This window comes from Amblyraja radiata, chromosome 2, assembly GCF_010909765.2.
Source record: "Amblyraja radiata isolate CabotCenter1 chromosome 2, sAmbRad1.1.pri, whole genome shotgun sequence".
In the NCBI taxonomy this organism is placed as follows: Eukaryota; Metazoa; Chordata; class Chondrichthyes; order Rajiformes; family Rajidae; genus Amblyraja; species Amblyraja radiata.
Genome location: NC_045957.1, coordinates 3,937,823 through 3,958,708, shown reverse-complemented (window position 1 = coordinate 3,958,708; position 20,886 = coordinate 3,937,823). Strand labels below are relative to the sequence as shown.

At 42.4% G+C, this 20,886-nt stretch overlaps 1 protein-coding gene and 1 long non-coding RNA gene across 5 annotated transcripts in view; one reads left to right on the top strand and one right to left on the bottom strand.

The window, feature by feature from the left end:
- The window catches only part of dlec1 (DLEC1 cilia and flagella associated protein), a 164,492-nt gene extending 148,878 nt beyond the window's left edge, over window positions 1-15,614 (top strand). Inside the window, exons 38-41 of one of the 4 annotated variants that reach the window (XM_033040735.1) lie at window positions 10,273-10,426; window positions 13,153-13,276; window positions 14,976-15,100; window positions 15,214-15,614. In XM_033040735.1, coding sequence (XP_032896626.1) covers window positions 10,273-10,426; window positions 13,153-13,276; window positions 14,976-15,099 — 402 coding nt within the window. In that variant the 3' untranslated portion in view covers window position 15,100; window positions 15,214-15,614. Of the gene's footprint in view, window positions 1-10,272; window positions 10,427-13,152; window positions 13,277-14,975 lie in introns of all 4 variants that reach the window. The other 3 variants (XM_033040762.1, XM_033040742.1, XM_033040752.1) reach the window with 3 other exon arrangements.
- A 1,192-nt stretch (window positions 15,615-16,806) lies between these two features.
- Window positions 16,807-20,886, bottom strand: part of LOC116985756 — a 4,328-nt gene continuing 248 nt past the window's right edge. Inside the window, exons 2-4 of the long non-coding RNA XR_004415344.1 lie at window positions 20,232-20,316; window positions 18,421-18,499; window positions 16,807-17,717 (exon numbers count right to left, since the gene is read on the bottom strand). This is a non-coding gene — a long non-coding RNA (uncharacterized LOC116985756). The remainder of the gene's footprint in view (window positions 17,718-18,420; window positions 18,500-20,231; window positions 20,317-20,886) is intronic.

The window sequence follows — 20,886 nt, the reverse complement described above, 5'->3', positions numbered from 1 at the left end:
AATGTCCTTCCTCAAATTAGGGGACCAAAACTGCACACAATACTCCAGGTGTGGTCTCACTAGGGCTCTGTACAACTGCAGAAGGACCTCTTTGCTCCTATATTCAATTCCTCTTGCTATAAAGGCCAACATGCCATTCGCTTTGTTCACTGCCTGCAAAAATGACTATGTTTGATTATGATCAAGCTGTCCACTGTATACAGATACAGGATAAAGGGAATAATGCTTAGTGCAAGGTATAATCCAGTGAAGTGCGATTAAAGATAGTCTGAAGGTCTCAATGAGGTAGATGGTAGGCCAGGACTGCTCTCTAGTTGGTGATAGGACAGTTCAGTTGCCTGACAACAGCTGGGAATAAACTGTCCCTGATTCTGTAAGTATATGTTTTCAAACTTCTGTACCTCTTGCCTGAATGGAGAGGTGAGAAGGGGGAATGATCGGATTGAGACTGGTCCTTGATTTGGATTGGACAGGAGCAGGCAGAAACAATGGGCAGTGTATTTGGGAAGCAGTCCTGCTTGTGGATTTGGGGAGGATAGAACAGCAGTGCAGGGCTGGGGAACTGTGAGGTTAAGTGAGATAGGTCATAAGGAATAGGAGTAGAATTAGGCCATTCGGCCCATCACCACTCTGCCATTCAATCATGGCTGATCTAACTCCCCCTCCTAACCCCATTCTCCTGCCTTCTCCCCATAACCCCTCTACTAATCAGGAATCTATCTATCACTGCCTTAAAAATATCCACTGACTTGACCTCCACAGCCTTCTGTGGCAATGAGTTCCACAGATTCACCACCCTCTGATTATAGAAATTTCTACTAATCTCCTTTCTAAAAGAATGTCCTTTAATTCTGAGGATATGACCTCTAGTCCTAGACTCTCCCATTAGTGGAAACATCCTCTCCACATCCACTCTAGATAGATAGATAGATATAATTTAATTGCCACACAACCAAGGTCGGTGGTATTTGGGTTGCCAGCAGCGGTACAGTAATAAAGAACACAACCACAATAAAAAATTTACACAAACATCCACCACAGCATTCATCACTGTGGTGGAAGGCACAGAGCTTGGCCAGTCCTCCTCCATTTTCCCCCGTGGTCGGGACCTCCACCCTCCACAGCCGTTGCTGCGGGCGTCCAGATGGTAAGGGACAAAGTCAAAGTCAAGGTGAGTCCAGGATCGGCTCTTCCCAACCAGAGACCGCGGCTTCAGGCTGGTGTAGGCCGCAGGCCGGCGGTCAAAGTTTTAAAGTACCTGCCGTGCCGCAGCCGGAAGCACCGCAGTCTGCAAGGCCGGCGGTCGAAGCTCCCCTCCAGGGGAGATGGTAAGTCCATGCCGCACCCGCGGTAGAATGACTTCCGGTTGGCGCCACGATGTGAGTGGAATCGCGCCATTACAGCTCCGAAAAAAAACTGAATTTAAAACGGGGGTAAAAGGGTCAAACAAACGCACTTACCACAGGAGATCGATTGTGAACGGCTCCGGCAGCGTTTAAAAGGTGCGTGACGTCATCAGGCGCGCGATTTTAAGAAGAAATTATGACCCAGCGCTCCCCCACCCCCACCGCTGGAAAAAAAGCTACGAGAAGGGAAACTGGCCTCAGCTCGGGTGCAACTGCTGCTTCTCAAGAAGATGTCTCACAGAGGAAAGCTGAAATGGAGGAACTTAAGACTACCATTCTAGGTGAGATAAAGAAGCAGAGGAAGGAGTATATGGAGGAGATAAAGAAGCAGAGGAAGGAGTATATGGAGGAGATAAAAAGTTTAAAAGCGGATATGCTGGTGTCTCACGAGAAAAATAAAGAAGATAAAGAAGACTTAATAAAACAAGTTATAACGACGGTAAAAAGTATGATGGATGAGTGGAAGGAAAAGGCTAATGCCGAGTTACAAACTCAAATTGAGGATGTAAAGGAAATAGCTGCTGGGATGGAAAGAAAGCTGGATGACAAGATAGATCCTACTATAATTTCGCTAGACCAACAAGGCGAAGCAATTAAAGAGCTAACTAAAATTGCTGAAGTGAATACTAAGGAGACCGAAAAACTCCGTGCCGAGAACAAACGCCTCTTAGAATTATTACATAAAACAAACGAGAAATGTATCGATCTGGAGGGACGCCAACGCCGTAAAAATTTGCGTATAGTTGGTCGGAGCGAAGGTCGTGAGGGGAGTCAAGATCCTCGAAAATTTGTTGCAAAACTTTTAATGGATATTTTGAATTTGGATCATGAACCCCTGTTGAGCCGTGCACATAGGGCTCTAAGACGGGCCCCTGGGATAGGTTCATCGCCCAGACAAATGATTGTAAAAGTGGCCTTTGACCATGTCTTCGAAGAAATGATGAAGATAATAATAAAAAAGAGAAACCTGAAATACGAGGGAGACAACATCAGTATTTTTAGAGACTTCCCAGCAGAAGTGGCCAAGAAAAGAGCTCTATTTAAAGAAACAAAAGGTATCCTGAGGAATGTACAGAATACTAAGAATCTGAGATATGGCTTGATGTACCCAGCAATACTGAGAGTAACTTATGATGACAAGGAATATCGTTTCGTTAAGCATACTGAAGCATTGAAATTCGCCCGAGGCATACAGCAGAAGCCAGAAGATGAAGAGAGAGAAGATGCGGAGGAAGAACCCGAGGGAGAAGGAGAGGACTGAACTTTTATCATCGACCTGTGGTTATGAAATACTCACTTAGAAGGAAGTGGAATAATGGGCATTTAGTAGTAGTTCTGTATTAATTATTAGAAAATATTTAATTATTCCATGATAATAGTATTACATATTATAGTATTAAATACAATTGATATTAGTAATTAGCAAATAGTAATATGAATAATAGAAATAATTACTAAGTACTAAGTATATAAAGTTAGTACCCCACCCCAATATATATAGCATTTGAGATAGGAGCTGGTATAATCAACATCTTTTTTTTATTAAAAAAACGGAAGTCTTTAGATTAATGGCCACGTTAGTGTGGCTTTCACCTTCACATACTACACACTATACAAGTGTAGTTTCTTTTTTTTCTGAGCACCCTATTAACACCCTTTACTTTTTTTTTATTATTGATATTTCTTATTGTTTTTGTTTTTTATTGATCTTATATTATATATTATTTGAATGTAGATGTGAAGGATATTGTGTATTTAGTTTAAGAAGACATAGATGTGGATTAAGGTGGAAAGAAATTCTCATTGGATTGATGTCCGGGTGCAACGGGGAGCTGGGTGAGTCAAGAAGGCTACTCCAAAAAAAGCCGCCCTAATAGTAAAATGCATGATATAAAGGTGAAGACTGGGGGTGATGGAGTAACCTTCTGCAGTTGGAATGTAAAAGGAATTAATGAACCAATTAAAAGGGGAAAGGTATTAGCTCAGTTGAACAGATTGAAGACAGATGTCATTTTCCTTCAAGAGACTCATCTTAAAAAAGATGCTCAACATAGATTAACAGCTAAATGGATTTCTAAGGTGTATCATTCTACATTTATTCATAAATCTAGAGGAGTTGCAATAATTATTCGCAAAGGTATACCTTTCATACAAAGTTCTATTATAGAGGATAAAGAAGGCAGATATGTAATAATTACAGGGGAATTATATTCAAAAAAGGTAATTTTAATGAATATATATGCCCCTAATTTTGATAATCCATTATTTTTTAAGAAAATATTTAATAATATTCCTATATCCACTCAACACAATTTAATAATTGGAGGTGATTTAAATTGTACTTTAGATAATTATCTAGATAGATCATCCGCAAAAAGGAAAGCTGCCTCGAAATCAAGTAAATTCATAAATGCTTTTATCAATACATCTAATATTAAAGACATCTGGAGGTTAGATAACCCATCCGGACGAGAATATTCTTTTTTCTCGCCCGTACATGGAACCTATTCGAGGATAGATTATTTTTTAATAGATTCTAAATTACTTCCTTTTACGTATGATGCAAAATATCATAATATTATCATCTCGGATCATGCGCCATTAACATTTAAGATAAAATTAAAAGATATATCTAATAAAACTACTACCTGGAGATTTAACCCTCAGATATTAAAGGACAATGACTGTTGTAAATATGTGATGGATCAGATTAAATTATTTTTTGAAACTAATGATAATCCTGAAACTTCTCCATCACTATTTTGGGACACATTTAAGGCATTCATGCGTGGCGCAATAATATCCGCACAAGCACATCTCAATAAAGAAAATCGAAAAATAGAACAAAATTTAGAAAATGAGATAAAACGTCTAGATAATGAAAATATAAAACAGCCTTCCAAAGAGTTAAGTAATAAAATTGCATCAGTAAAATATAGATTAAATAAAATATATTCTAATCAAGTGATTAAACTTTTTCAACAAACTAAGCAAGTGTATTTTGAATTTGGAGATAAGCCACAAAAATTACTAGCACGACAGCTTAGAAAATTAGAAGATGAGAAGATGATACACGGAATTAGATCTGAGTATGGAAATATATTAATTACTCCAAAAGATATTAATGATAGATTTTTACAATATTATAAAAATCTTTATTCGTCAAAACTAACAGGACAAACAGATAGTATGGAAATATTTTTACAAGAATGTCAAATCAATAGCTTAGATCAGGAAGGTAGAGAATTGTTAAATGCTGAAATAACAGTAAAAGATATTATAGAATCAATTAGTTCGCTTAAGAACGGAAAAGCAGCGGGCCCAGATGGCCTGAGTGCAGAATTTTATAAAAAATTTCAAGATCTGATTTCCCCAAGATTACAAATAATGTATAGATATGCATATGACCAAGGAAAATTACCAGAATCTTTAAATGAATCCACAATTACACTCATCCCTAAAGTAGATAAGGATTTGGAAGATCCTGGATCATATAGAGCGATTGCCCTTTTAAATACAGACCAAAAAATATTAACTAAGGTCTTATCTAGGAGATTAAGTTTAGTGATCTCTAAATTAATACATTATGATCAAACAGGTTTTATCCCAAAACGTTACTCATCCCATAATCTCAGACGTTTGTTTAATATTATATATTCAAAAAGAATACGAGATACGGAACTAGCGGTTATATCACTAGATGCAGAAAAAGCGTTTGATCAGGTGGAATGGATGTATTTATTTAATATAATGGAAAAGTTTCAATTGGGGGATAGATTTTGTAAATGGGTAAGAATTTTATACTCGAATCCTATGGCAAGAATTTTGACTAACCAAATTTTATCAGCCAAATTCAAACTCTCTAGGGGATGCAGACAGGGATGTCCGTTATCACCCTTATTGTTCGCATTGGTGATAGAACCATTGGCGGAAAAAATTAGATCTGAACCTGAAATATATGGCTATAATACTGATACAACAATTAATAAAATTTCTTTATATGCAGATGATGTTTTGATTTATATTACAAAACCGGAAATTAGTATTCCCAACCTGCTAAACATTATAACTAAGTTTGGTGCATTTTCTGGGTATAGGATTAATTGGGATAAAAGCGAGATTATGCCAATAACAGGAATAAATCTTAATACATTACAACAATACCCATTAAAAGTAGTTACAGACAAACTTAAATATTTAGGGATTAACGTAACTAAAACTCATAACTCATTAATAAAATCCAACTATCCTCAACTATTAGATAAACTTAGAAAAAATATTTTATATTGGAAAACACTGCCTATATCCATGATTGGTAGAATAAGTGCCATAAAGATGGTATTTCTACCGCAGTTGTTATATTTGTTTCAGGCTATTCCTTTTTTTCTTCCGAAAACTTTTTTTTAAAAAATTGATAATATTGTCAATAGCTTTATTTGGGATTATAAAAATCACAGAATAAATAAAAAACATCTATGCAAAGCTAAGATAAATGGAGGATTAGCACTTCCAAACTTTTTATATTATTTTTGGGCTGTTCAGATTAAGAATATGAATTTCTGGTGGGTAAATATGGATCATGAACCGACATGGTTAAATATAGAAAAGGAGGACTGTCTACCTTTCAATGTAGGTTCGATAATTTTTGCACCAACGGAAGTACAAAAAAAATATTATAAAGACAACCTAATAATATATAATAATAGACGTATTTGGAAACAAATAGTTAAGACTCTACACTTGGATAATCTCTCATTTAGATTACCAATCATGAATAACCCATTGTTTAAACCTGCTATATTAGATGGGGGGTTTAAACAATGGGATGATTTAGGAATTACAAGGATAGAACATCTGTATAGAAAAGGAAAATTTCTTTTATTCCAGGAGTTACAAGATATTTATGGATTGTCTCCACAACATTTGTTTAGGTATTTACAAATTAGAGATTATATTAAATCCAATACACAAGATTATAAAAATAAAGAAGCAGGATTGTTAGATGAACTGTTTAATTTATATCCAAATACAGAAAAATTAATAGCCTATATATATAACATCATTTTGGATAAGGAGAATCCAATAACGGAAGTATATCGTCAAGCATGGGAAAATGAAATGGGATTGGCTATAACAAAAGAAAACTGGGAAGAAAGTCTACAACGAATACACCGGTGTTCATTAAACGCCAGACATATACTGATACAATTTAAAGTATTATATAGGTTACATTATTCGAAAACTAAATTAAATAGTATTTTTCCGAATCTCTCCGCTATTTGTGATAAGTGCAAGAAAGCAGAGGCAAATTTAATACATAGTTTCGTTACATGTCCTAAATTGAATTATTACTGGACAGAAATCTTTAAAGTTATTTCTGAAGTCATCAAAGTTAAATTGGACCCTAACCCAAAGCTAATAATATTTGGAATTCCGGATTTACATCTATCACTTACAGTAAATCAAAGAAATTTCTTTGATTACTGTTTAATAATTGGAAAAAAAATCATATTGAAATTTTGGAAGGGAACATTATCCCCCACAACCAAAATGTGGGCAACAGAGATGATGGAGACGTTACATCTGGAAAGAATTAGATTTGTCCTATTGGACAAGTATAATTCTTTTGAACAGATATGGTCTCCATATATACAGTATTTAGAGAAGTAGCTGTTCTTGGCAACACAGCTCGACGTGCACCCTGCGGGATTTGGTGAGAATAATTCATTTTTATATTGGAATTACATATATGTCTTTATTGATACTATCACTTGTAGTAGTGTTATTAATAATACATATTGTGGTTACTAAAAATGTTTTTTTTTTTTTTTTTTTTTTTTTTTTCGTATCTCTTTTCTTTCTTATATATAATCAAATTATTATTTAATCACTCTCTTAATGATTTATTCTTTCTCTATTCTTTCTCTATCATTATTTCTAAAAAAACAGTAGATAAGTATTACTAGTGTTTTACTTAATGCAAATTGAATTAATTTGATATAAAGTTGTTTGAAGCATTGTAATTGATTACCTTTAATAAAAAAATATATAAAAAAAAGAAGACGGCCGCGGGCCGGTGGTGGAAGCTTCTTCTTCCCCCCGGGTCCTCCACGAGGGATCCCGGGCTGTAGATGCCGCACCAGCTGGAGTTGTGCAGACCGCGGCTTCAGGCTGCCGTGGGCCAGCGTAACGGAGCGCTCCCCTCCAGCGAGGTCTCACCCGCTCCGCGCCGAGGGTCCACGCTGCGCCCGCCGCTGAAGTTCCGGGCGCGTCTCCGGGAAAGTCCGTGCCGACCCTTGATGTTAGGCCACGGGGGAGGCGACCTGGAAAAAGTCGCCTCTCCATGGAAGAGGCGGCCGAAACGGTTTCCCCCTTACCCCCCCACACCACCCCCCACACATAACACACAAAGAAACATTAAAAACAGACTTTTAAACATACTAAAAAAATAAAAAAAGTTGGGGGAAAACGGACACGCTGCCGACAGGCTGCTGCCATTGCAGCGCCCCCTAGCGACATCCAGGCCTTTCACTATTCTGTACGTTTCAATGAGGTCCCCCTTCATTCTTTTAAACTCCAGTGAGTACAGGCCCAGTGCTGACAATCGCACATCATCATAGGTTAACCCACTCATTCCTGGGATCATTCTTGTAAACCTCCTCTGGACCCTCTCCAGAGCCAGCACATCCTTCCTCAGATATGCTGCCCAAAATTGCTCTTAATATTCCAAATGCAGCCTTACCAGCGCCTTATAGAGCCTCTGCATTACATCCCTGTTTTTGTATACAAGCCCTCTTGAAATAAATGCTAGCATTGAATTTGCTTTCTTCACTACCAATTTGACTTGCAGATTAACTTTTTGGGTATCCTGCACCAGCACTCCCAAGTCCCTTTGCAACTACGATTTCTGGATTCTCTCCTGATTTAGAAAATAGTCTCCGCCTTTATTCCTACTACCAAAATGCTTGACTCCACACTTTGCCACTTCTCTGCCCACTCTCCCAACCTGTCCAAGTCCTTCTGCAGAATCCCTGCTTCCTCTACACCGCCTGCCCCTCCACCTATTTTCGTATCATCCACAAATTTGGCCACAAAGCCTTCAATCCCCTTGTCCAAATCATTAATATACAACGTGAAGAATAGCGGCCCCAGCACCGAGCCCTGCAGTACTCCACTAGTCACGGGCAGCCGTGGGCTCTCATCTTCCTTAGCAGCCTCACATGCGGCACCTTATCAAAGGCTTTTTGAAAATCTAAGTAAACAACATCCACTGTCTCTCCTTTGTCTGTCCTGTTATTTCCTTCTTCAAAGAATTCGATCCAATTTGTCAAGCAAGACCTCCCCTTCACAAAGCCTTGCTGACTTTGGCCTATTTTATCGTAAACTTTCAAGTACCGTGTAACGTCATTCTTTATAATGGTCTCTAAAATATTACTAACCACAGAAGTCCGACTAACCGGCCTATAATTCCCATTATTCTGCTTTGTTCCCTTCTTGTGCAGCGGGGTAATATTGGCACTTGTCTAATCTACTGTCTCTAGTGATTCCTGAAATATCATTATCAATGCCCCCACAATCTCATTGGAGGCAATTGTTTTAGGTTAGTTTGGGAGATGGTGGCCTGATGTTCATCTGTGGGTCATAGTCAATAGGGAGGTATGAGGAGATAGACACAAAATGCTGGAGTAACTCAGCGGGACAGGCAGCATCTCTAGAGAGAAGGAATGGGTGACGTTTCAGGTTAGGCAGGGGAAAGGGAAACGAGAGATATAGACAGTGGCGTAGAGAGATAGAGAATAAATGAATGAAAGATGTTCAAAAAAGTAATGATGATGAAGGAAACCGGAATGAGGTTTAAAACGCTGCATTCATCACCTGCTCATCGGCTCTGACCTTCCTTCCATCAAAGGGATCTATCGCAGTCGCTGTCTCAAAAAGGCTGGCTCAAGGACCCACACCATCCTGGCTGCACACTCATCTCCCCACTACCTTCAGGTAGAAGGTACAGGAGCCTGAAGACTGCAACGACCAGGTTCAGGAATAGCTACTTCCCCACAGCCATCAGGCTATTAAACCTGGCTCGGACAAAACTCTGATCATTAATAGCCCATTATCTGTTATTTGCACTTTATCAGTTTATTTATTCATGTGTGTATATATTTATATAATGGTATATGGACACACTGATCTGTTTTGTAGTCAATGCCTACTATGTTCTGTTGAGCTGAAGCAAAGCAAGAATGTCATTGTCCTATCAGGGACACATGACAATAAACTCTTGAATCTTGAAATCTTGGTTAGTGTAGTTTATTGTCATGTGTACCGAGGTACAGTAAAAAAATTTTGTTGCGTGGTAACCAGTCAGTGGAAAGACAATACATGATTACAATTGACCCATTTACAGTGTGTAGATACATGATAATGAAATAACGTTTAGTGCAAGGTAAAGCCAGCAAAGTCCAACCAAAGATAGTCCAAGGGTCACCAATGAGGTAGATAGTAAGTCAGGACAGTTCTCTAGTTGTGGTAGGATGGTTCAGTTGCCTGATAACAGCTGGGAAGACACCGCCCCTTCACTTAAATGTAGAAAGCGGTGGAATAACTCAACGCGGTCAGGCAGCATCTCTGAAGAACATGGATAGGTGACATTTCGGGTAGGGACCCTGCAGGAGGGTCCCAGCCTGAAATGTCACCTATTCATGGTCTCCAGAGATGCTGGCTGACCTGCGCTGTGTTACTCCAGCACTTTGTGCCCTCTTGGTCAGTCTAACCCGTTTTCCAACTATGCTGGGAAATAGACACAAACTCAATTACATGGTTGAAAATAACAAGCTGTGTTGGTGACTGACCTGGCTTCCTCTTGCAGCTCATTCCCCTCCACGCCCATTTCTTTCTGCCATGCATTGAGGTCTCCACTGAAGATGTCAATTTTGGTACCTGTTTGGTTGGACAGACCCGGAAGAAGGAAATCTTCTTGCTGAACAGGTCAAAGTCGAAGAGTTACTGGACGGCAACATTGGGTGAGGCAACAGTTGTTAGTTTATTTGAAACATACCAACCGTGTCGGTGCCGACCAGCGATTCCCCACCCGTACACTAGCACTATCCTATATACTAGGGACAATTTACAGAAGACAATTAATCTACAAACCTGCACAAAACTCTCCGTAGTTGCCACGTCTTTGGAATGTGGGAGGAAACCGGAGCACCCGGAGAAAACCCAGGCGGTCACACTCCGTACAGGCTGCATCCAAGGTCAGGATCGATCCCGGGTCTCTGCCTCCGAAAGGCAGCAACTCTACCACTGTAACACTGTGCAACCCTAAAATGATGACCAAGATGTCAAAATTGTCCGTTCTATACCTTACACTGCCTCAGATTTTATTCGTACGTTGTGCTGCGTTACATATAATGTAGCAGCCAGTGATACCCTCAGCTCTGATAGCAGACATAACTTCAGTTTTGTTTATTGTCACATGTACCAAGATACAGTGAGTAGCTTTTGTTCAATCTTAACTTAAATCTTTTGATTTACTACACGTGCCAGCTTTGTAGTCATTCAATTGGAACTGAGAGTGCTGGAGTAACTCAATGGGTCAGGCAGTATCTCAGGAGAACATGGATCGGTGACGTTTCAGGTCAGGACCCTTCTTCAGACTCAAGGATAAGCAATGTTTCAAAACAAAGGTAGAGACAAAATGCTGAAGTAACTCAGCGGGACAGGCAGCATCTCTGGAGAGAAGGAATGGGTGACGTTTTGGGTTGAGACCCTTCTTCAGATTGTTTCAAAACGTTGCCTATCCATGTTCTCTCGAGATCCTGCCTGACCCACTGAGTTTTTCTAGCACCAAGTGTGATTTTTCACCTCAGTAACCCATACAGAACCTGCCCAGGTTACAACAGGTTCCCTTACATGAGAAACATTCGTAACTCGCAAGTTAAAACACAGTTCGCGTTAGAAATGTAATCTCAACCCGAAACGTCTCCTATCTCTGTTCTTCAGAGATGCTGCCTGACCTGCTGAGTTATGCCATAACTTTGTGTCTTCAAGTGTCTTTTAAATGCTGTCAGCTACCTGCACTACCTGGTGTTTGAACCAGTCCTTACACCCCACTTGACTCCATCAGGGACCCCAGTATTCCTTCCAGGTGAGGCCGAGGTTCACATGCACCTCCTGAACCTCATCTACTCCATCCGGTACATCGGGAGACAAAGTGCAGAGTCGATGACCATTTTGCTGAACACTTAAATTTAAATTTAAATTTCTTTATTTATATAGCACATTTTTAGTCAACTTGCATTGACCCCAAAGTGCTTCACATAATTACATCCACACACACAGGCAAAGGTGGGTGAAGTGTCTTGCCCAAGGACACACACAGGCAAAGGTGGGTGAAGTGTCTTGCCCAAGGACACAACGACAGTATGCACTCCAAGCGGGATTCGAACCGGCTACCTTCCGGTTGCCAGCCGAACACTTAGCATCTTGTGCTCTGTCCGCCAGGGACTACTGGATCTCTGGGTTGCTACCCACTTTAACTCCCCTTCCCATTCCCACACTGACCACTCTGTTCTGACCTGCACCTCCTCCATTGCCAGAGTAAGGCCACATCCAAATTGGAGGAACAGCACCTCATGTTTTGCTTGGTTCGCAATAATCAACCTGATCTCCCGGTGGCTCAGCATTTCAACTCCCCCTCCCATTCCCAATCCGACCTTTCTGTCCTGGGCCTCCTCCATGGCCAGAGTGAGGACCACCGTAAATTGGAGGAGCAGCACCCCATATTTCACTTGGGTAGTTTACACCCCAGCGGTATGAACATTGACCTCTAATTTCAGGTAGTCCCTGCTTTCTCCCTCCTTCCCCTCCCCTCCCCAGCTCTCCCACAGCCCACTGTCTCCGCCTCTTCCTTTCTTCTTCCCGCCCCCCCCCCCACATCAATCTGAAGAAGGGTCTCGACCCAAAACGTCGCCTATGTCCTTCGCTCCATAGATGCTGCCTCACCCGCTGAGTTTCTCCAGCATTTTTGTCTACCTTCATATTTTGCTTGGATAGCTTGCACCCCAGCAGTATGAACGTTGAATTCTCTAATTTTTGGTGACCTACAAACACCTCCCTAGCCCTCCTCTCACTCTTCCCATCCCCCTCCCCTTCCTTCACTACAATTCAGTTACAGTTTGCAATGATGTATCCCTCATGGGCTCATACCATCCCTAGCCAACAATCAGCCTATCAGGGAACCTCCTTGCCTGACGTCGTCTGTTGCCGCCCTGATTTGTCCTGCTTGTTTTTCTTACTTCCAGTTCCCTCTCAACCATCCCCTCCCCTACAATCAATCCAAAGCATTCCTGAAATGCTCCCACTGAGTTACTCCTGCATTTTGTGTCTATCTAGCACTTCATTCTATATACCAATCACCCTTTGAGTTAAAAGGTTGTCCCTCAGGTTCCTATTAAATATTTTCCCTCTCTCTTTCATCCTATGTCCTCTGGTTTTTGATTCGAGTAAGACTCTGCGCTTGGACCCTATTTATTCCCTCATGATTCTATACACCTCTATAAGATCACTGCTCAGTCTCTTGTGGAAGACACAAAGTGTAACTCAGTGGGTCAGGCAGCATCTGTGGAAGACATTGGTAGGTGATGTTTCGGGTCAGGATCTTTGCTCGGATTGAGAACCTGCAGTGTGTTTCCAGCATCTGCGATTGCTTTCCGTTTTGGTTTTAACTCCTGCCCTCTCTCCACAGTTCCCAGTAAAAGACACAGGAATGAGAGCGTGTTTGCAATTTGCCCCACGTGCGGGGTCCTGGAGGCGCGTGTCATACAGTTAGCTTCCAGCCGGACTACCTTGCTGATCACCTTTACTGCCAGGTGACTGTGGGGTTTGCTGCTGGGTCCCTGTTCCTCTGCACTGGAGCTGCATTGCTGCTGCCAGTCTCACCGCATGACTGTGGTCTCTCAATATAAAACACTTGCAAACAATTTGCGTCTAAAATTAGAGGCTATAGATTTAAGGTGAGTGTGGAAATAGTTTTAGTGCAGGAGGGCATAATACCAAAGGTTCTAGAAGAATTAGGCCATTCAGCCCACCAAATCTACTCTGCCAATCAATCATGGTTTTTCTATATTTCCCACTCAACCCCATTCTCCTGCCTTCTCCCCGTAACCCGATACACTATTGTCCCTGTACCCAAAAAGGCAAGGACCACTGGTCTTAATGACTACAGGCCTGTCGCACTGACCTCTGTAGTCATGAAGACCCTTGAAAGGCTTGTGTTGGCCAAGCTGAAAAATATCACAAACCCTCTGCAGTTTGCATATCGGGCCAATAGATCTGTGGATGACGCAGTCAACCTGGGCCTGCACTTCATCCTCCAGTGCCTAAACCACCAGGGGACCTATGCGAGGATTTTGTTTGTTGATTTTAGCTCTGCATTCAACACCATTGTGCCAGAGCTACTACACTCCAAACTTTCTGAGTTGACTGTGCCTGAACCCCTCTGTCAGTGGATCACCAGCTTCCCGACAGGAAGCAGCATGTGAGGCTGGGAAAGTACATCTCGGACCCGCAAACCCTCAGCATAGGAGCACTGCAAGGCTGTGTACTCTCCCCTACTCTCTACACCAATGACTGCACCTCCACTGACTCCTGTTAAGCTTCTCAAGTTTGCGGACGACACAACCCTGAGTGGACTGATCCAGGATGTGGAGGAATCTGCCGAGACAGGAAGTGACACAGCTGGCGTCCTGGTTCTATGGCAACAACCTGGAGCTCAATGCTCTTAACACAATGGAATTGTAGACTTTAGGAGAGCTCCCCCTCCCCTCATCATCTCCAAGGACCTTAAAACGGGGGCTACCATCGATTCCACAGTCAAAAAGGCACAACAGAGGATGTACTTCCTGCAGCAGCTGAGGAAGCACTGTCAAAGTTTGTTTCTTAAAAAGCAGATAGCAACAAAAACTGTTAAAAGGTAAACCATGGCAATCTTTAATTATGGCAGCTTTGGAGAACATGGCTTATGACATTTCTGGTCAGCACTTCTTCAGACTGATGGCAAAAAATAGACATCTATGTATTGGAATTGGAGGGGATGGGGCACGAGCCAGGCAGGAAAACTGGGAAGAGAAGGGATTGAATCGGACAAGGGGAAGTTTAGGTCCATTATTGCACTGATAGTGAAAAGCTTTGTGTTTTGCATGCTATCCAGATATATCAGATACCATATATCAATACAATGAAGTCAAATACAATAGGTAGAGCAAAGTGGAAGATACAGAGTGCAGAATATAGTTCTCAGCATTGTCTCTGGAACTGATGCACTACAATGCCCACAGTAGGGTGGAAGTAAATGTGAACAGCACCAGACTCAGGACAGCATGTTATGGAAGGACCGTTCAAATGCCTGAGGGGGGAAGAACTGTTCCCCAGCCTGGTGGTGCATGCGTTCAAGCTACTGAGCAGAACAGGGTGGGGTTCCTGGTCTATGAACCAGTAGATTTTGCTGCTTCTAACTGCTGTTTCCCAAAAGATGCCGAAATAACTTATTTTTCCCCTCCTCTGTGGCAGAGACAGTAAAGTGTACAAGGCCAGCGTCACCATCCACGGAATGCTGGGAGAGAGACCCATAAAGCTGTTGGTGCAGGGAAGAGGATCGGTTGACGAAAGGTTCGAAGCCACGTACACCCCATAAGGTCAGCATGCATCAAGATGCTCAGTGAATGCCCTTCTCATCAACCACCTGACGCTGCTTCAAACAATTTGTAAATGTATTATTGATCAACATTTCATTTGTTCACATTAACAGCATCTTAACTCATATCGAAGATGCAACAAAAAACAAACTGGCAGGAACTCTGCAGGTCAAGCAGCGTCTGTGGGAAATGGAGAACCTGGAAGAGTCCCCACCCAAAACATTTCCCTCTACAGATGGTGTCTGACTTGCCGAGTTCTTCCAGCAGTTTGTTGATTTGCTTCATGTGGTACATGTTTTATTTAATCTGCCTTACCAGCAAGATACCTGCATCAGGAAACTCTGAGCCCATGTTAATATAAGAGTTTTCAAGATCGTCAAATGTGCCTTGAAAACCAAGTTTTGAAATGTGCAAAAAAATGCACAGCCATTATTTCAACTGAAATCTATATTTGTAATGTTTTTGCTGTGCTCATTGTATAACATTACATCATATTGTAAAATAAGAACTTTTAACATTTAACAAGTGTTCTTGTCTCGTCAATAATGTGTCTTGGTATCGACTTAAATATCTCTTTGAACTCGTCGAGTTTAACATGCAGTTTATCAAGTCTTTTGAAGTTGACAAATAGACAATAGGTGCAGGCGATTCGAGCCAGCACCGCCATTCAATAGGATCATCCACAATCAGTACCCGTTCCTGCCTTCTCCCTATATCCCCCGACTCCATTATCTTTAAGAGCCCTAATTAACTCTCTTGAAAGTATCCAGAGAACCGGCCTCCACCGCCCTCTGAGGTTGAGAATTCCAGACTCACAACTCATGTGAAAGTTTTTCCTCACCTCCGTTCTAAATGGCTTACCCCTTATTCTTAAACCGTGGTTTTGGATTCCCCCAACATCGGGAACTTGTTTCCTGCCTCTAGTGTGTCCAAACCCTTAATAATCTTATATGTTTCAATAAGATCTCCTCTCAGCCTTCTAAATTCTAGAGTGCACAAGCCCAGCCGCTCCTTTCTCTCGGCATAATGAGTCACGCCATCCCGGGAATTAATGTGAGGGGAAAAAATCAGCCTTCAGTTGTTAAATATGAAGTGAAGTTGAGTCTATTCACATGTGGACAAGTATGGTGAGGTACAATGAAAATCTTGCTTACAGCAGCATCGGACATAGACTAGACAACATGCACAAATAATTACACATAAATCACACACAATTTTGAAGACGGCAAGACATAAATAGAAATAAACAAGTCCATGTAGGTCAATTGGCTTCTATAAATTGCTCCTAGAGTGTGGGATGTTAAACTGCAGGTCAGACTGCATTTGTGGGAAAAGAAAAAGCTAACAGTGGACAGATAGCATGACGGCACAGCGGTAGAGTTGCTGCCTTGCAGCGCCAGAGACCTGGGTTCCTGACTATAGGTGCTGTCTGTACAGTTTGCATGTTTTCCCTGTGACATGCGTTGGTTTCCTCCGGGTTGCTCCGGTATCCCCCCCCCACACTCCAATGACATACAGGTTTGTAAGCTAATTGGCTTGGCGTAATTGTAAATTGTCCCCATTGTGTGTAGGATAGTGTGTCAGCTGATCAGTTCAGACTCGGCCGGCCTGTTTCTACGCTGTACCGCTAAGCTTTCAGTTGAAGATTATTTGTTAAGTCTGTAAAGACGCAGATCATAATTCAGTAAAACAAGAAAACCAGTTTCTTCAAAGTACAGCAAACATTTTTATTGAGACTGTAGTTACAACTCTGTATGATTCATATTTACAGATGAATAAGCCAGTTGTTAATTTACAAAATATCCAATCTCAGAACTGCTCTTAGTAAGTGCTTTTGGAAGATTCTTTGAAGCAATTAGAGAACAGCTGTAGCTATTAGCACCTGCACCACAGCTGTACCAAGAGAAACAGGAAGGTCCCGTCCTTATTACCTCTTCCACAGCCAACAATGGGCAATTATGAGGTCTGCCCTTCCTTCCTTGGCCAACTGTTGCCAGCTGATTTGTTATGGCCACCCAACCCCCCAGCCTCTACTTTCAGTCTTCAGAGTTCCAACCCCAAACGTCACCCAATCCTTTTCGCCAGAGATGCTGCCTGACCCACTAAATTACTCCAGCACTTTGTATCTATCTTCACTATCTCCCCATCTGCCAACCACCTTCCTACCCTTATCCACGTATCAACTGCCAGGACTTGCCTCTTACAGTCTTCTCCCTAGACTGAAGGGTCCCGATCAGAAACATCTCCAAAGATGCTGCCAGACCCAGTCTACCCAAGCAAGTCCCACTTACCCGCATCACCCATGACTCCCATACTTGAATGACCAGTTAGTTGCTCATTCCAATTCTGCACAGTAGATCTAATTAAGTGGTTCAGTAATCAAACAAGCAGGATAATGGGGATTGGTCCACCATTGATCTTTGATCTCAGCGCCTACTTCCCCCAGAGCCCAGCTCCACCTGAATCAGAAGTTTATTCTCCCCAGATACAGCTGCTGGCTTCCAAACATTCTTCCAGTTGTCTCCCCATCCAGTGACTGGGAAGAGCAGTCTGGAGCAAAATCACATTCAGGTGCAGTATGGAGCCAACCACGAGAACAGTATTCCAACTGGCCAACCTGTGGAGGAAGAAAAATACATTCACTAAAATGTCTTCAAGCTTCCCCAAAAAAATGCTTGGGTGAAATTTGTCACAAGAAGAATCCTTCAGTTCAATCGTGTCCAATATCTCCATAACCTAACAGCAGTTGAAGCAAGTAGATCACATCCTGGAACTTCCCCACCACCTACATTCCTTTGTCCAGTTTCACAATTCTTCAATCCTTTGTCTTGTCATCTCTGGCCTTTGTCCAATCATCTGCCTATCACCTGTAACCACCACATATTAGCTGCCAGGCTTTATCCTGCCTCTTCTTGTAAACCAGCATCCTTGTATCTACATCACACACACAGCTACAAAACTCAGATCAGTGGAGGGAAATGGCTAGATGACTTTTCAGGTCAGGATCTTTCTTCAGACTAATGGAGTAAAGGGGGAAAGCTGAGAGACAAGAAGCTACCCGCTTTGCTCTCAGTCTGGAAGAGAGGCTTGAGATAAAACATCATCTGTCCCATTCCCTCCACAGATGCTGCCCGCTGAATTCCTTTAGTACTATTTTGGTCTCGAGGGAAAGAAGAAACCACAGGCGGTTCTAGTTAGAATTGTGCTTTTAAAATGGAAGAATTCTAGAATCGAAGGCGGAGGATTATCCTAGTTTGAGATTTACACAGCCACACCACAAAGCACCCTGCATTCAACTAGATACTGTTCCAAATACACACCTGTAGTATCCCAGCTCGATGTCCAAGTTAACCATTCCCAGAGTCGCCAGTGAAGAGGCACAGCTTAAATCCGTTAACTCTGCAACAGAAAGCTGTTTTAAGATTCAAACCAACTTAAGTACAAGGCTCAAACACAGCAGTAGCAGTATGTGTGGGTTTTCTATAACCTGGTTCTGTATATTAAAGAAAGAGGTCTCAAACAAACCCCATTAATCTAGCAGGTATTTAGGAAGGGTCAAGGACATAGACTGACCAGCCCTGCTGACATTTAAACACTGCATCATGGCAATAATATCACTGCTAAATCATTGCTCAAGCAACAAGATCAAATTATGCGAGTAGAATCAGGTGCAGAGGCACAAGCAGCAATCAAAGCTGGCAATGCAGTAAAGCAGGGCTAGACTAACTCAGACAGCATCTGTGGATGGAATGGATAGGTGACATGTTAGGCCAGGAACCTTCTTCAAACTGAAGCGCCCTAACCCATAACATTGGCCGAAGAAAGGACACAACCAAAAACCTATCCATTCCTCCACAGACGCTAACTAACCTGCTGTTTTGTTTTGATCACATGCATAAGCACATAACACATTTTTCAAGACAGCAAAAAGACTGCACAAAAAAAAGATAGTACAAAACAAATAAAAATAGCCCATAGAATTGCAAGACACTGTATCGCATATAGTGTCCTATTGTCACAAGTTCAATAAAGCAGTGAGATAATAGAACCAGCCCCAAATCAAATGTAGTCACAATCAGAACATTTCCAATCAATATTTAAAAATTTGACAGGTACAGGTAGGCACTGGAAATGTGGCAGCTCAGCGTACTACCTCGTTATCCGCTATCCCTGCACTCGTAGCCATGCGTTTGTACAGTATTTTATTGAATTGCACGCAAAGAATTTCACAGAGCTGCCACATTTAGTTTGCTGATGATACATAACCATTAGTGGTTTTGCAGATAGTGAAAATGTTTGTGAACGATTGCAGCAGGATCTGAATCAAGTGGCCAGAGGAATGGGTGATGGAATTTAAGAGAAGTGTGAGGTGTTGCATTTTGGGACATCGAACAAGGGCAGAACCTACACAGTGAATGGTAGGCATCTGGGTAGTGTTGTAGAGCAGAGGGATCTAGGAGTACAGGTGCATGGTTCCTTGACGGTCGAGGCGCAGGTAGATAAGCTGGTCAAAAAGGCTTTTGGCACTTTGGCCTTCATCAGTCAGAGTATAGAAGTTGGGAGGTCATGTATAAGACATTGGTGAGGCTGCATTTAGAGAATTGTGTTCAGTTCTGGGCACTATGTTATAGGAAAGATATTGTCAAGCTTGAAAGGGTTCAGAAATTTTTTACGAGAGCAGGAGGATGAGGAGATATTATAGAGGTATACAAAATCATGAGGGGAATAGATCGGGTAGATGCAGTGTCTTTTGCCCAAAGCTGGCTACACAGTCTAAACACCAGGAAAACTAGCAAAGACACAAACAAAGTGCTGGAGTAACTCAGCGGCTCAGGCCTCAGGACCCACCTTTCCACGTTCACAAGAGATGTTGCCTAAACCACTGAGTTAACCTAACACTGTCTCTTTTTTTGTAAACCATCATCTGCAGTTCCTAGTTTCCACAAGAAAACAAACAAATTGATTCCTTGGGATATGCGTAGGAAAGAACTGGAGATGCTGGTTTAAATCAAAATGCTGGAGTAACTCAGTGGCTCAGGCAGCATCTCTGGAGAGAAGGAATGGGTGATGTTTCGGGTCAAGACACTGCTTCAGACATGCAATCTTACAATATGCAATAGGCTGTACCTACCATTCCAGCAGAATCAACTCGATTATCAAGGCATCAATTTGTCATCCAGGCTGTAAACGAGCAGGCAGCGACTCCATTGTAGGAACTGGAAGGGCAAGGGACAAGGTCACATACCCAGCAAGTGGGGAGGAGGAAGACGAGTGGGGAGCAGAGCCCCCGGAGAGCGGGCTGTACGGGGCTTCCTAACCTGCATCTATGGCAAGCAGAAGGAGGTCTCAAAACGCCCCGTTGGTTGATGTTGCAGATGGCGCTGGAGGAAGCGAGGCCATGACCAGACCTGCCCCGCTGACACTAGGCCACTGCAGTGGCCAGAGAGACCACAAACTCTCCTCTCCGCCCCCCGGCCAATCCTTCACCCCATGTATTAGACATCGCTACAATCAATCTTCCCGCGTTGGCCCCCGGCAACCAACACCACGCACCCAATCAGCGCCCCCCATCCCCAACTCCACGCAGCCATTGGCCATGACCTCCGGCGCAGCCAATCAGCGACCTGCCGTCCCGGCTGCCCGACCAATCAGCGATCTCCTTGACCCAGCACACCACGTGCGTGCGCGGCTCAGCCGCCAATCAGCGTCCCCGCCGCGCCGGGCCTTGTCCACCACGTGGTGCAGCTCGGCCTGAATAACCCGGCGGAGCCGCGGGCTCATCACCG